The sequence below is a fragment of the Purpureocillium lilacinum genome (assembly GCF_023168085.1).
Source record: "Purpureocillium lilacinum CBS 284.36 DNA, scaffold_1, whole genome shotgun sequence".
Taxonomy (NCBI): domain Eukaryota; kingdom Fungi; phylum Ascomycota; class Sordariomycetes; order Hypocreales; family Ophiocordycipitaceae; genus Purpureocillium; species Purpureocillium lilacinum.
Window position 1 is genome coordinate 3,065,296 of NW_027072111.1, and position 15,025 is coordinate 3,080,320.

The following is a 15,025-nucleotide window of genomic DNA, read 5'->3' on the forward strand; positions in this document are numbered from 1 at the left end:
CAAGAGCAACGAAAGCAACGAAAGCAACAGGCAGTCCCATGCCTGCGCCAGTGCGCAGTAAAAATCACTGGGGCAGCATGGGGGTAGGGCGCGGCCGAGAAGGAAATTGTAGGGGGCGGTTCTACAAGTAGCAAAAGTTGGCTCTACGAATAGCATCCCTCTTTTTTTATTTTATTTCTTATTTTATTTTCCAGGTTTGATTTGGCTGGGCCATCGGTGTCGTCCTGCTGCCAAAGTGAGAAGTCTTGGCGGGCAGACAGCGGTTGCCTCGTATTAAACGACGCCCCTCCCGCCTCAGCACGCCCAGTCAGACGCTCAGCGCATCTTGACCCCCTGTGGCCCATCGCCCGCGAGGCCCCGCCAACACCCGCAGGAGCAATGGAAATCTCCCGTACGAGGTCCAGCGACGGATGGAAGCCACCTGTGGTGAATCCACTCCCGCCCGCCGGCCGTCATCCAACCAACCTGCAACTTCCTTCAACACCCTGAATCCTGCCACGTCGCGACTCTCTCCTACAACTCGGCTCGACACCACCGGACTCGAGGCGCTCGTTGATCGCGAGGTCCCTAACTCCCCCCCAAATGCGGAACGGCGCACGGCTCGTCACTCAGGAGGCGACTGCGCAGGCAAGGCAACAGCTGGAATAATGTACCACCTCGCCAAGGGCTTGTACCTGTACGCGACGAGCAAAGAAGGCATGTCGTATTCCTCAACTCCCTCATCCCCCCGCCGCGCGCCCCTCTGCGAGTGATAGCCCCGGGTGGCTGGCTGGCTGGCTGACCGCCCTTCGCAGAATACTCCGTCATCCTCCTCGGCCTCGACAATGCCGGCAAGACGACCTTCCACGAACAGGTCAAGTCGCTCTTCCTGCCCCATGCGCCCGAGCCGAAGCTCAAGACGGTCCCGACGGTCGGCCAGAACGTCTCCACCATCACCCTGCCCGACATGTACCTCAAGCTCTGGGACGTGGGCGGCCAGCTCTCCCTGCGCAAGCTGTGGCAGAGCTACTACGCCAGCTGCCATGCCATCGTCTTCATCATCGACAGCACCGACATCGGCGACGGCACCCTCGAGCACGAGAACAGCGGCCGCCTCGAGGAGTGCCGCCTCGTCCTCGAGGATGTGCTGCAGAACTCGGAGACGGAGGGCGTGCCCCTGCTGATCCTTGCCAACAAGCAGGACAGGGAGGACTGCGTCGAGACGATCCGCATCAAGGAAGGGCTCGTCAAGAAGGTCATGGAGGGGGACAAGGCTGGCAGCATCCGCGACTCGAGGGTCTTGGCCATGAGCGCCCTGACAGGTGACGGCGTTAGAGAGGCCGTCGAGTGGGTGCGTTCGAGGGTACAGTGGAACAAAGAATCCCGGCCGCCCGTCATGCGGTAGCTGAAGCGCGGTGCTTCCATTCCGTTGTAGGAGAGCGTTGGGACGATATTAACGAGCTACGACCGTGAAGGGGGGGGGCGACTATTACGGTGCATGTCTAATTTGGCACGGCGTCTTGGATGAACTGATAGATATTGGACTCGTCACATTGCGTGGCTGGCACGAAGCGCCTCTGGCACGGTTCCGTCGGGGCTGCTGCGGCCAGCCAGGATAGCATTTGTTTGGGGGTATCATCATGCCTCATTTTTGTTCTACCGTAATGCGCCATTGTCCATCAGGTCCTAGCCTGCCCGTCCGTCTACCTTTCGTTCTCCGCCCTCAACTCTGCCATGAACCCGCCCTTGTCTCTCCTCTTGGCATCCTCCACCAGCTTGCGGTCCAGCAAGTCCGTAAACTCTTTTGATTTGTTGAGCGCCGTCTGCGCGCACTGCACGAAGACGGGGGCGTCGATGTCGGCGCCCCCCAGCTTGGACACCTGGCAGATCTCGCCGTGCTTGTTGAGGCTGAACGTGCAGCTGCTGACGCGGAGCTGCTCCTCGAGCCACGTCGTGTCGAGCAGGACGGTGTCGCCGCCCTCGCCGAAGAAGCTAAAGGTGACGCAGAAGGGCGAGTGCAGCCAGCTGAGCGGCACCGGCTCGCGCTCCGCCGCCGTGTACACAGTGAGAGCCTCACCCTCGATGCTGGTGTCGGGCTTGCGGAAGTGGCGCAGGGCGGCGACGACGGCGAGGCAGGCCGCGTCGATGAGGTTGCCGTCGTGGGACAGGACGTGCAGGTCGGCGCGGACGGACCAGCACTTTTGGCCGGCGATGAGGCAGAGCGACTCGGTGTCGAGGGCGCCGGAGCGGCGGACCGTCTTCTCGAGGAGGCGCGAGAGGAGCACCTCTGTCTCCGTTGGGCGGTTGACCTCGAATGACGGCGCGACCATGGGGCTGAGCTCCGACGTGATGGTGAAGATGCCGTCGAAGGGGCGGTCGGTATACGGGACCGTCACCTCTGCCGAGACTTTGGCGACGACTCTGCGGAACTGTCAGCAACTCTGCGCCGGCGCCTGACTATTAAGTATGAGTATATGCGCCGCACCTCGTCTTGCCGCACTGGACGTCTGCGACGCCATACTCATCGCCGAAGGATAGTTGCAGCGGCCGGAACTGATCGAACTTGCGGTTGTCGATCCGCAGTCCCTCCTCGAGGGCTTTCAACACAAACGTGCGTTCTGACAGGGAGGGCTCGGCATCCCGAGGCATGATTGATACTGAACAAGCGACCGGTCAGTCGCAATCGACATGAAGCGTTGATGAACTTGGATGTCGATGAGATGAGCTGGTAGAGCAGGTGGGTTGGAAAATTCTGCCGGGCGGTGAGGGTACGATCTGGTCGCTGTGAGTGCTCAACTCATTCTTAACTCCCCACTAACCGCACTGGTAGTTACAGTACTATTTCATCACGAGCGCATCCGCTACTGCACTCTGTTCGAGGAGAGCTACAATCTACTGCCTCAACGCAGTTTACGTATGTACGCTGTGTCAATTACTCAGCTTGTCACATAAATATATATACATCAGAATGGACGGATCTCTGCTCGTGCCCGCGCATACCCCGGCGATCCGCTACTCCACCACCACGGGCTGCCGTCCAGCTGCCTGGCTGTTGACGGCGCCGCATCCGCGATGAGCCGACGACTTGGGTGTCGACTTGGGCGACGGCAGGGGCGAAGGCTTGTCCTACAAGCCCCTAACACCCTCCTGCATGGCCTTGAAGTGGCTCCAATCGTGGCTGTCCTGTGCCAGGCTCCACGCAAAGACGCCCCCGAGGCCCTTGGCCTTGACGATGTCGCTAAACTTCTTGGCGATGAACTCGGGCGTGTCCCAGGTCCAGTACTTGCTGGTGGCCGAGTCCCAGTACCACTGTCCGCCCTTGGCCTCGTCGGCCTTGCCGTTCTGCAGCACTCGGGTGAACTCCTCGTTGAAGTTCTCTCGCTCAAATGTCGTGGCACCCGACAGGCCCGGGTCGCTGCCGTCGGGGTTCTCGAGCGTAACGGTCTGGCAACCCGTGGGCGTGGAGCATTGCCCGCTCGTGGTGAACCACTTGGCATAGAAGGCGAAGCCGAGGTTCATCTTGCTGGGCGTCATGCCCAGCCCGATGTATGTGTCGATGGTAGCCTTGGAGTCCTCGACCGAGGTGTGATGGTTGGTGACGGTGTCACGGCGATTCATGATGTCGTAGGTCATGACCTGTGTTTGTACCGTCAGCAATTCATCGTGTAGACAAGCATCACGGGGCTAGCTGGAGGTGGACGTACATTGATAAAGTCCACAGCCTTGTCAATCTTGGGCACCTCAGCCTCAGTAAAGGCAATCATGTCGACCTTCTTGCCGGGAATGGCAATGGACAGCTCCTTGTCGCCGATGGCGGCCTTGATCTCAGCCAAGAGGAGCGCATATGCCTCGATCTCGCCTGTCTTTTTGTCGTTGGGGGTCTGCCGGTAGTCCTGGCCGTTGCCACCGGGGTACTCCCAATCGACGTCTGCATTCCTGTCAGCGTTCGCTGCCGTATCGGGAGTCTTTCTGTTCTTGTTGCCTACCGACGCAGTCGTAGCCCAGGTTGTTGAGTGCGGTGGCCACGTTCTTAGCATACGTCTTGCGGGTCGCGTCTGTCGCGCAGCCGGTGCTGAAGCCCGATGTGTCGCCCCAGCCGCCGATGGCCATGCAAACCTTGGTTCCCTGGTCGAAGAGAGCGCGGACCTGGTCGAGAGGCATAAAAGGTTGGTACCAGGAGCCCGAGTTGAAGTTGACAGAGCCCGCGAACGCGGTGATGACATAGTTGACGCCGGCAGTTACGTCCTTGCTCGGTAGGGTCGACAGGTGCCACCTAGATGAAAGGGAAGAGAGCTTCAGCACTGTTTTGCCTTGCAGAGCCCTGCACTGAGAATATCACGCCGAGCGCCACTTACTGGTCAAAGTACATGACATATCTCGGCGCCGCCGAGACAGAGGTGGCAGCGGCCACAGCAGCAAGAGTGGACAAACGCATCTTGGTATATACAGCAACAGAAAGTCAAGGGCTTGAGAGGAAAATGAGAGTCGATGCTTGACTTTGACTTCGATAGACCAGATACTGGCGGGGAGACTCTTTCCTTAAGTGTATAAGGGACGAAGCCTCGGGGACTCTCGTGACATGCAACCAGGACGAGCGATCGGCGGAAGAATAACTGTAAATCGCTGGTTACAGTTGCAAGTAGAGGTGACCGTTGGCAGCGGAAAGCAAACAGCCCGTGATTTTTATAGGGCGCCGCCACGGTCAGTGCATCAGTGCAACGTCGCAGCAAACTCGTGGTGGTGACGGGCCGAAGGGGCCAGAGGCGATCAGCCGTAGATGACATGGAAGAGCACAGGCAAGGTTACGCCTGTGTCTGCACACGAGATGGAAAGCACACGGGGTGCCTATCAGCCACGGTAATGAATGGAGGCATTCCATGGTCGTGAATGGACGATCATATCCCCTTTCCGTCCAAAAGGAGCAAAGCCAGCAGCTGAAGCCATCACCGGCGCACCACCACGTTGACAGCGGAGTGACTGATATGGAGTTGGAGGGTATCATGGCTTGTCATGTGCCTGGACTGGGGTGCATGCATGGCCGTGAAGGCGTCCAATCCGCTTGCGGGTTATCGCCAGAAGGGAAAGTCGCCGTAGTTGGTGTCGTTTGTGAAACAGGGAGGGCCATGGCCGCCGCTTGCGGGTAATTGGGGAATTGGGGTTGAGATTCCAGAACCCCCACCCAACACTGTATGGAAGAGCTCTTGACTTGGTTGGCTTCGCCGCGAATCGCTGTGTCCAAGCATATTCAGATGAATTGTCTTGATATTCTGCAGGGCGAGAGTCATGGTCCAAATTCATGCGGACCTCATGGTTTACCTGCTCCGTTTGGCAAACAAAGCACGGGCGGTGTTGTCAAAGGCGTGCAGTCGCTAGACTGGACAGTGCGTCCACTAGCCTTTGAGACAAAGCGCGTGAGCGGCGAAGGGCTCAGCGACGCAACCCAGAATCAAGGTTCGCTGCCTCGACGCCCGTTATGACCTAATGAGAGGCAACACTGAACTTTCAAGTAACGTAGGGACGAGGGAGGCTGAGCGGCAGCTTTATCTTCGCGATGGCCAGCCATGACTTGCACAACTTTGGATGTTGTCTTCTCCACTGCGGGGTAGCGACCGGGGACCCGGTATGATGTGTCGTTATTATGTTGATGCTCGATCGGTCAGGCATTTCTGCAGCGCTCAAGAGGCGTCAGGGCTCTGCCGAATACGGAGCGCCTTGCAGCTGTTTGCGCAGGAGCCAAGGCTTCATCGCTGCGTCTCGGTGAACTCGGTGCTGCGTGGCCTCTATGTGAGCCATGTTCATTTGTTTGATGGCACAGAAAGGGGCGCATAGTGATCTTCGCTCACAAACTTGTCCCCAAGTCTGGCACGATTCCAAGAGTTGTTGCGCTGGCGAGCGGATTCCGACCCATGCGCTGGTGGAAGCAGAGCAGGCTCCAAGCCTCTGATAATGGCAGGGATGGCAGCAAATGCCCGCCGCCAACCTGTATCCGCCCCGTCCGCTCGCGCAGCATCAACTGCCTCCCGCTCGCTGCGAGATGCTGCGTGCAAAAGTCAGGTTGCATGTGCCCGCCGCCATGTCACGCCCGCCTGCGCAACATGACGCTTCGCAGAAGCCATCGACACATGATTTGGCGCCCCGAGGTGTAGCGGCACGTCGTCGGCAGGCCGTGTCTCAGCCTCCTTTGACGACGCTGCTCAAGAGCAAACTCGGTGCAACACACCCACACGTGAAATGTTACGCGGAGCTTGATGCACCGGCTGCCGGGCGGAGCTGGCGGCTGTGGGCCTTTGGCTTTGTCCCGAAGCGGGAGAAGCCGCGAAGCGTTGAGCCGTGGCGACGCCTCCCGAGGCCATGGCTGAGATGGAGTGGCGACGCCCGTGAAGACGGACCGCGATGCATGCGTGCGACGCAGCGCCCAACGTGCGTTTTCCCCTTTCTTCCGTTTCGCTGCATTGCGCCTCGATGCCTGAGGCGTCTTCCTCTGCAGGGTGACTGTGACTGTGAATTGCTGAGGCAGGCGCGCCCCTTGAAATTGCCTCGTGAATCGTGCAGGCGGCGGCGCACTGGTACCTGCGTGGCGCCTTCCGTTGGTGACAAGGTAGTGATAATATCGGTGCTATCGTGCATGGAAGCTGCGTCTGCCGCTCTTTCCTGCTTGCCAATTGTCCGATGGCTTGACAAATACGACAGCGAGAGCATGTGCAACCACATGCCTCGACGAGGACGTGCCTGGGCTTGCTGCAGCCATCTCGAAACTTCCCTCTTTGCGACTCTCCCCATCTACCTCAAACCCCATCATGGCTACAGCAGAGCAGCACGCAGGCACCGCAGCACCGAGGGGCCATCACGCAACAGTCCACAATTAATTGCACACAGGCCAATCGATCGAACCCTAACCCATCCATCTGCGCCTGTGCGGTGCGTCAGCCCGGGCTGGGTAAGGTAGCGAGCGCACGCATCAATGGACGGGAGCTCAAAACCAAGCAGGGCAGCAGGGCAGGCCTCGAGGGCCGTCCGGAGTCCGGAGCCACGGACGATTTCGAGCCACCAGCCTCCGTTTGGCCTCCATCTGGGACCCGCCTCAACCGATCAGAAACATCAACGATCCCTCCTCCACGCCTCCCCCAGACCCCCAGATTCGAGATTGCCTCCCCACAGCCCCACCGCACATGAAGGTCCGGGGCTCGGCGACAGGGGCATGCTGTTGAGCATCTCCACCAACTATCGAGGGCCAGCATTGCCCGGTAGGGCCCAGCGCACCCGCCGAACCGTCTCTCCGATAAGACCAGAGAGGCCAACGGCCACCCACGGCACTCAGGGCTCCCCCTCCCCCGCCTCGCTGGTGCCCCCAGTTCACCCCTCGGCCGCCCCCCGACCTGCGATGCCTGCGTCTTCCCCGCAGCGCCGGGCCGCTTAGACGTCAGCCCGCGACAATGGCATCACCCTGGCCGAGCCAATCGCAAGTCGCCCTTTATTAGAAGTTGTGCGGTTCCCATCATTGCCTCCTGATCGCCCATGGCCTCCAGTCGTTCCTACCTGGGCCTCGGCAACCTTGCTCGAATCCTCTGTCTTTAACGGCGGCACATGTCTGGCTCCACGGGTTTATTTCGCGCTTGTTGGTCAGACGTTGTGAATGCATCTCGTATAAAGACGTCCAGCGTCTCGCAGCCTGCCGCCCGACCCTCTCTCGCTCAAGCGCCCTTCCCGCTCACTGTTTGATCTCAAGAAACCACAGCCCACACTCGACTGTGCTCACTGAGAACACAATGGCGACTGCATTTCACGTCCCGACCGGCCACGTCGGCAACCTCACCTCGGAGCAGGAGGAGAAACTGCGCGACTTCTGGCGAACCGTCTACAAGTTGAACGACGTCTTCGACGCCCACGGCCCGCCCAACGGTTCAGCCAACCCAGCCCAGCTCCAGCGGACCGCAACTGCCTCTTCGCAGCAGTCGACCCAGAAGTCCGGATGGGGCCTTTTCCGACGTTCCACGGCCGAGCCGGCATCGCCTCAGGCCACCCCTAAGACCGACCTCAACGCGACGGCGCAGGAGCTGGATCGCCTGGGCCTGCCCCGGGAACTGCACGACGTCCTCTCCCACCACACCCCCGACACGATCCGGTCCATGGTCATTGGCGCCGTCAAGCACGAGCACCCAGACTCGCTGGCGCTGCGCTTCCTGCGCGCGCGCAAGTGGGATCTTGACAAGGCCCTCGTCATGATGTTCACCGCCATGGACTGGCGATATCGGGAGGCCAAGGTCGACCAGGACGTCATCCCCAACGGCGACGGTGGTGCGCTCGAGGCGGCGGAGAAGGGCGATACTCTGTCCCGCGACTTCATGAAGCAGTGCCGCATGGGCAAGAGTTTCGCTCACGGCACCGACAGAGAAGGCCGACCCATCTGCTACGTCCGCGTCCGCCTTCACAGGGCCTCTGATCAGTGCCCCGAGAGTATCGACCGGTACTGCACGTACCTTATCGAGACGGCCCGTCTGACTCTTAACCCCCCCTGCGAGACTGCGGTAAGAGACGACCCACGGCGCTCCATTCAGCTCACCCCATGGTGCTGACCAGATGTATTTCAGAACCTCATGTTCGACATGACTGGCTTCACCCTCGCGAACATGGACTATGTCCCCGTCAAGTTCATCATCAAGTGCTTCGAGGCAAACTATCCTGAATCTCTGGGCGTCATTCTGATTCACAACGCACCTTGGGTGTTCAAGGGTGAGACCGCCACCCGTATCCACTGCTCATACTTCCATGACTAACATATACGCAGGCATCTGGAAGATCATCCAGGGCTGGATGGACCCCGTCATTCGCGCCAAGGTCAACTTCACCTACGGAAGGGTAGACCTTGAGAAGTTCATCGCCCCCGAACAGATCATCAAGGAGCTCGGTGGCGACGAGGACTGGGAGTACACCTACAGCGAGCCTGTGCCCGGCGAGAACGACCTCATGAAGGACACGGAGACGAAGGATCGCATCACCAAGGAGCGGAAAGAGCTTGCCTCGCAGTTCGAGGTGGCAACACAGAAGTGGATCAAGGCCGAGGGCAAGGAGGCCGAGGAGCTCAAGGAGGAGCGCAACCGCCTCGCCGCTGAGCTTCGAGCCAACTACTGGAAGCTCGACCCCTACGTGCGCGCGCGGTCTGTGCTTGACCGTCAAGGCGTGCTCCAGGGCGGCAAGCCGGTGGTGTGGTATCCGGATGTGCGGGAAGAGACGGCTGTTGAGGAGGTGGACACCAAGGAGAAGGCTACCGTGAACGCTGCCCCGGCCACCGTCGCGGCACCATCGGCGGCGGCGGCGTGAGGCTAACGAATACCACATGAATTTAATGTATGTAGACAGATTTCCTTCACTTTTGAAAGACGCAATCTGCATGATGGAACGATGTCACACATCTGAACCTTGATGAGGAGCCAAGTGACCGCTGCGCGATGGCCACCCGTTTCTGTGGAATGCAAGTGTTCCCGGCAAGGGACCATTGCCCTGCTCTGGTTTGAAAGATTGCAGGGATGTCATTGCGCGAAGGCCAATACGGGCATTCGCCGAGTGATGTCCAGCCGCAACCACCATGCGCGTCCATCGCCACGGATCGCGTCGACTTCGGGCAGGGCAGCATTTATACGCACGTTCAATGCTCACCCGAACCAATTGATATCGGCATGGCCCTCATACAATTGGCGTTTGCGCCAGCAATAACAACAACAACAATTTGGCGTTTGTCATCTGAAACTCGCAACCCTCGGCGCGGGTTTGAGAGTTGAGACTGGGTGCGCCCCCGAGCATGGGAGCCGTACCCGCGACTGGCGCGTACATTCGCAGCGACTGACGTGGAACAGTGGAAGGATCCCCCAAGGGGCTGGGGCCGCTTGCAAATGGACGCGTCAGTGCGGTGAGATTGGCAAAACGAAAACCCCAGGGTGGTTTGTCGGTATTTAACAACAGGATGGTGAGGCCCTCGCCATTGTGACTCGTGAGCTTGGGCTTTGCTTGGTGTGCGTCGCAGAAGCAGCTAAGCATCAACATTGAACACACCATGCGGTCAACACGAGAGACTGTGCCGCTTCTGCGCGGGCGGCAGCAGGCCCAGCTATTGCCCCAGCTCAGCGCTGCCTCGCGGTTCCAGGCCCGCCGGCCGCGCACGATCGTCGCTCTTCTGGCGTTTATGGTGTTTTGCGTCTCTGCGAGTGGGACGCTCGCCAGCGTGCCGCAGACGCAGCTCCTCGAGGATAACATCTGCAGGCGGTACTACGACAGCGGCGTGCATGAAGCGGCCAGCGATGGTGCCATTGACGAGAGACTGTGCAAGGCTGCGCCAGTGCAGTCCAGGCTGGCGTATCTTGATGGCTGGCGCGGCATGATTGAGGCCATCGTCGGTGAGTCGTCTCTGCCCATGACAATTCGTCGTATAGCCGGTTGGACTGACAAGTATCCGTCAAGGTCTGTTCATGGCTTTCCCGTACGGAGCTCTCGCAGACAAGTACGTTTGACTGCACCACGACATATGTGATGCGCAAAGCATGTACGAAGCATGTGCTGACCAGCGCAGAATCGGCCGGAAGCCCATCATCCTGCTCTCCCTCGTCGGCTTCACCCTCTCCGGGGCGTGGGTCGCCGGCGTTCTCGCCCTCGGCCAGGCCGTTTCGGTGCAGCTCGTCTTGTTCTCTCCAGCCTTTTTCGTCATCGGCGGTGGCAGCTGCGTGGTGGTGTCGGCGCTCTACTCTGCGGTTTCCGACGTTGCAGATGAGGACACGAGGTGTGTATATCCAGCTGAGCTGTGCCGCTCTCACTACTCTCACCCGCGAAGCCATCGTTGCTGACTTGGCGTTGCGTCAATAGGGCAACCTCGTTCCTCATGATCTCTTTTGGCGGCCTTTCCGGGGGCTTCGTCGGCCCCGTCGTCTCCTCGGCGCTGATGCAAATGTCGTCGCCGTGGACGCCCTTGCTGGTGAGCTTCGCGGCCATGCTCCTGGGAGGGGCCGTCATGGCGTTCGTGCCCGAGACGATGCCGCCTCGCAAGGAGGACCCGGACGACGAGCCGCCGATGCTCGACACGACGGGGTCCATGATCCGGCGACACCTGCGCCACTCGGCGGCGCAGCTCGAGGAGTCGCTCAGCATCCTGCGTCAGCCGGCGCTAGTCATCGTCCTCGTCGCCTTCCTATCGCCCGTGCCTATGGCCATTGCCATGAGCCAGCTGTTCGCGCAGTACGTCAGCAAGCGCTTCGACTGGTCGCTCGCCTCGGCGGGCTACCTTCTCTCCGTGCGCGGCATCGTCAACATCCTGGTCCTGCTCGTGGTCGTGCCGGGCCTGTCGAGACTACTCCTCTCGCGGGTCGTCTTCCGCAAGGGCCTGTCTGCGACGGGCAAGGACCGTCTCCTCGCGCAGCTCTCCGCCATTGTCATGACGCTCGGCTGCCTACTCATAGCCGGCAACAGCATCGTGCAGGTCGTTGGCGGGCTGGTCATCAACACGCTCGGCGCGGGCCTCCCGCCGCTGGTGCGCTCCCTGGCGGCCAACTTTGTCGACAGCCAGAACACGTCCAAGCTGCAGACGCTCATCGGCATCACCGAGGCGGTGAGCTCGCTGTTCGCGGGGCCGGCCCTCGCGGGGTTGTTCTCCGCGGGCATGGCGCGCGGGGGCGCGTGGATGGGCCTGCCGTACGCGTGCCTGGCGGTGTTTCTGGCCGTCACGACGATGCCGCTGTTCCTGCTGAGGATTCCGGCGGGGGAGTGCGCTGATGCGCAGAGCATGTCTGAGAGCGGGAGTATTGCGTGTATTCGGGGCGTGGATGGGGAGTGTCTGCTGGGGTTCCGCTGTGCGGCGCATGTGCCCCTGGAAGACTATCCGGCGAGGATGCCGGGGCGGTCGACATACCGTTAACGAGTTGATTTTGGGGCTTTGTCATATGCTGGTCATGTTTGAACACTGTTCGGAGCATCCCTTTTGTACAAGAGAGAACAAGCGTGCCGTGATACCAATACTACCTAATACCCAAGTTAGTGATTCAGAGAAGGTTTGAGCTGCCTCTTATAGTCTTTACTCCCATCACGTCAAGATAGAATAATGTCCCTCTCCGAGGCTGGCGCAAGATATACGCAAGCGATGGATATGTTGGGTTGGCCGTCATGCAAGTTGGGCAATGTCCAAATGCCTCAGAACATGCACCGAAGGTGAGACCTCGCTAGCGGGCACCACCGACAATGAAGTCCAGTTCGTTCGAGGCTGTGTATCAGAACAAGACACAGTTCGGGTGTACGCTCGTCACACTTCCTGTCAGTATCTACATGGTATTGTCTTTGTGAAGCTGACATGTGCATGAGCTGGCGCGCGGGCGCAGCCTGTCACCTCTTTGGATGGTGCACTGCACAATATATGACTTAGCGTTAAGATGATTTGATAGCTGGAAGGCCGTTGAGGAACGCGCCGGACCGGTAAGTAAAGGTCGCTGGCAGCCTGGCAACTGTCTGTCAGTGGCTGTTGGCCGTAATGTGTGTTTGCTGCGGTCGTCCCGACACATCCCCGCCGAACCAAATCTTCCTCTACGAACCAACAAAGAGCGCGTAACCCCCTGAGGATCGCGTTTTCGTGATGGATCCTTTTTCATCATCCTAACCGCACCTCGAACACGCATCAGCTACTAATGGATATCTCTGTGTATGCGGCAAGGGCGGAAGACATTGACGTACTGTCCACGTTTCAGATTGCCAACTTTTTCCGCCAGCACAAGTCCATTACGAGAGATGATTGCAATCACAGGGCTGCGGCCATTGTCAAAGGTCCAGTGTCTCCCACGCCTATACAAGGTCAGGCCAGCTACACCGTGGTGGCCGACTCCAGTCACCAGCGGAAAGTCGTCCAATTCCGCCATACAGCCCTAAACATCGGCATCGTCCGCCAATCACGGCAAACTTATGGAGACTTTGTCCCCAACTGCGAGTTTCGTGGCATGGTGAATGATCTCTACATGTACGAGATGGATCTCGTGGCGGGAGTTGCGTTCTGTGGAGCCCGGCGTTGGCTCCTCGCCCCTGGAATGGAGCAGCATCTTCTTCGAACTGTGGAGGACTTTGCGAGGTCAGTTGACGCGCGTGTCATATCGCATTGAGCTCCTTACTCACTCAAGGGCTAGGTTCTTTGCTTCAGCTTGGACGAAGCCGCTGGGATCGAAGCAGTCACCGGACGTCGCCCGCGGATTGTTCGCACACTATGCCAACATAGTCGACCAGCTTTCCCATGGCCTGCCTGATCGCTTTCAGTTGAAGCTAGACGAGATGCGCCGAGGACTGCCACTACTGTTTCGGCCGGACTACCCGATGGTGCTCAACCACGACGACCTCTTAGAGATGAACATTCACGTGAATGAGGACACTGGCCACATCACCGGCATCGTCGACTGGGCCGACGCCAAAACCGCCCCTTTTGGCATATCGCTTGGTGGTCTCGAAACTGTTCTTGGCGTCCAGACTTCCTCAAGCTGGTTCTTCCATCCTGATCACAACTTCTTCCGAGAGAGGTTTTGGAGCGCCTTCTACGCCCTAATTGGGCCTCTTGCCGATGATGATCGGCGGGCAATCGATATCGGGAGGGTGTTCGGTTTGTTTCGGACCCATGGCTTTGATCGCCGGCCCGAGAAGAAAAACGCGGTGCCTCTTGCGGAGGGAGATCCTGGTCTCGTGTGCCTTGACGCATTCTGTCTGCCTTAGGCCAGCCGTCTCAGCTTCGGGCTTCACACAGGCTATCGCGCCTGAGAGATGAAGGAGTGCGTATATCACGACGCTTGTGCTGCTCCTGCATGACTCCAATGTACAGAGATCCATGGCTCACGACTGCCATCTATATTGCCCACTAACACAAGTCAAGGCATGCAAGCGGGATGCATGAATTTGGAGCACATATATGTGTATTGCACTGCAAGCTTCTGCTACATAGTGAAAGTCATGGCTTCAAACTGGCGGTAAGGACCGCCAGGGGTAGGAAACGACGATGAGCATGTAAAGCTAACTGCCTTTGTCCTTCTAAACACCAGGACGATACAAGAGACTAGACGTAAAGCGGGCTATGTCTAAAGAGGTCGTGTGCCTGTTGTCCAGACGGCTGAGGCTGCGGAGACTGGCGGCAGACCGAACCGGAGATGGCTAAAGTTGGCATCCACGGACGAGTCGCCGCCAAGTTCTGTGATCTCGGTCGTGCAGTTCAGTTGCTTCAGACCATCCCTGGCCGGCTTGCCCAGATGAGACTCCCTTACAAGTACATCAACCCAAATAATAAGCCGTGCCATTTCATTCTAGTAATGCCCAGGAAGACACTCCATCCCCCAGCTCTTCCACTCGCCCTGCGCGTCGGTGCACGTGTTGGGCTTAACCTGCGAGCGGCCAGCACTGCACGCCGAGTCTGTGTATACGAAAACTGGCCCCTTCTTGTCAGCCAAACAAGTTGCGAGTGGGAGAAGGGGGGCACCCTCCGCCGCAGATTCTGGACCTTACATTGACAGCCATCGCCAATCTCGGTCAGTTTCACCGACTCGACGGAATCGTCGCCAAAGGAGTGGCACGGCGGGCGGACGACGTCGGCGCCGTAGACCACGCGCGTGCACAGGGGCATGAAGGAGCAGCCTTGGTGTGCGTAGGTTTGAAACGTGCCGACGTGGGTGGCCGGGTCGCGGCGTAGGACAGTGGCCGCGAAGGAGCCGGTGCCAAGGGCGAGGAGGGTGAGGAGGGGAGCGGCGAAGTACATGGCGATTCGATGTTTTGGATCGTAGTGGTGAGGCTTGTGCGGTAAGAGAGTAGCCAACTTTACATCTATTGGGGATCAGCAAGCAGTTATCCAGGACTTGGTCGCGTGGAGAGATTCGCGGGCTTATATACCCGGCGACTCTCCGAGAAGCCTGCCGTCTTCAACGCAACGCAGACCCTCGGGACTCTGCCCATTGCAGCCCTTTGCGTCTCGTTGCAAGGCATGGCATGTATAGCTGACCAACTTTTTTCCTTGCACCAGAGCAACACGAGAGACTAGACTTGAAAAGGGCCACAC

The 15,025-nt window shown here is 59.1% G+C and overlaps 7 protein-coding genes across 7 annotated transcripts; 4 read left to right on the forward strand and 3 right to left on the reverse strand.

Moving 5' to 3' along the window:
• Window positions 1-378: 378 nt before the first annotated feature.
• On the forward strand, window positions 379-1,384 carry PLICBS_000637 (ADP-ribosylation factor protein 3; the record flags this gene model as incomplete). Its single annotated transcript, XM_065599638.1, has 2 exons — window positions 379-391; window positions 795-1,384. The coding sequence occupies 2 exons, from the start codon at window positions 379-381 to the stop codon at window positions 1,382-1,384; spliced, it is 603 nt and encodes a 200-aa protein (XP_065455710.1).
• Window positions 1,385-1,682: 298 nt separating this feature from the next.
• PLICBS_000638 (uncharacterized protein) lies at window positions 1,683-2,628 on the reverse strand (the record flags this gene model as incomplete). The annotated part of the gene is made up of 2 exons (XM_018318338.2): window positions 1,683-2,400; window positions 2,465-2,628. 2 exons carry the CDS (start codon window positions 2,626-2,628, stop codon window positions 1,683-1,685), a joined length of 882 nt encoding a protein of 293 aa, XP_018183863.1.
• A 477-nt stretch (window positions 2,629-3,105) lies between these two features.
• Window positions 3,106-4,414, reverse strand: PLICBS_000639 (uncharacterized protein; the record flags this gene model as incomplete). Its single annotated transcript, XM_018318337.1, has 4 exons — window positions 3,106-3,615; window positions 3,684-3,907; window positions 3,966-4,252; window positions 4,335-4,414. The coding sequence occupies 4 exons, from the start codon at window positions 4,412-4,414 to the stop codon at window positions 3,106-3,108; spliced, it is 1,101 nt and encodes a 366-aa protein (XP_018183862.1).
• A 3,331-nt stretch (window positions 4,415-7,745) lies between these two features.
• On the forward strand, window positions 7,746-9,297 carry PLICBS_000640 (uncharacterized protein; the record flags this gene model as incomplete). Its single annotated transcript, XM_018318336.1, has 3 exons — window positions 7,746-8,504; window positions 8,568-8,709; window positions 8,765-9,297. The coding sequence occupies 3 exons, from the start codon at window positions 7,746-7,748 to the stop codon at window positions 9,295-9,297; spliced, it is 1,434 nt and encodes a 477-aa protein (XP_018183861.1).
• Window positions 9,298-10,027: 730 nt separating this feature from the next.
• Window positions 10,028-11,875, forward strand: PLICBS_000641 (uncharacterized protein; the record flags this gene model as incomplete). The annotated part of the gene is made up of 4 exons (XM_018318335.2): window positions 10,028-10,367; window positions 10,432-10,471; window positions 10,541-10,747; window positions 10,831-11,875. 4 exons carry the CDS (start codon window positions 10,028-10,030, stop codon window positions 11,873-11,875), a joined length of 1,632 nt encoding a protein of 543 aa, XP_018183860.2.
• A 760-nt stretch (window positions 11,876-12,635) lies between these two features.
• PLICBS_000642 (uncharacterized protein) lies at window positions 12,636-13,698 on the forward strand (the record flags this gene model as incomplete). The annotated part of the gene is made up of 2 exons (XM_018328534.2): window positions 12,636-13,069; window positions 13,125-13,698. The coding sequence occupies 2 exons, from the start codon at window positions 12,636-12,638 to the stop codon at window positions 13,696-13,698; spliced, it is 1,008 nt and encodes a 335-aa protein (XP_018172878.2).
• Window positions 13,699-14,279: 581 nt separating this feature from the next.
• On the reverse strand, window positions 14,280-14,728 carry PLICBS_000643 (uncharacterized protein; the record flags this gene model as incomplete). The annotated part of the gene is made up of 2 exons (XM_065599639.1): window positions 14,280-14,401; window positions 14,479-14,728. The coding sequence occupies 2 exons, from the start codon at window positions 14,726-14,728 to the stop codon at window positions 14,280-14,282; spliced, it is 372 nt and encodes a 123-aa protein (XP_065455711.1).
• Window positions 14,729-15,025: the final 297 nt, after the last annotated feature.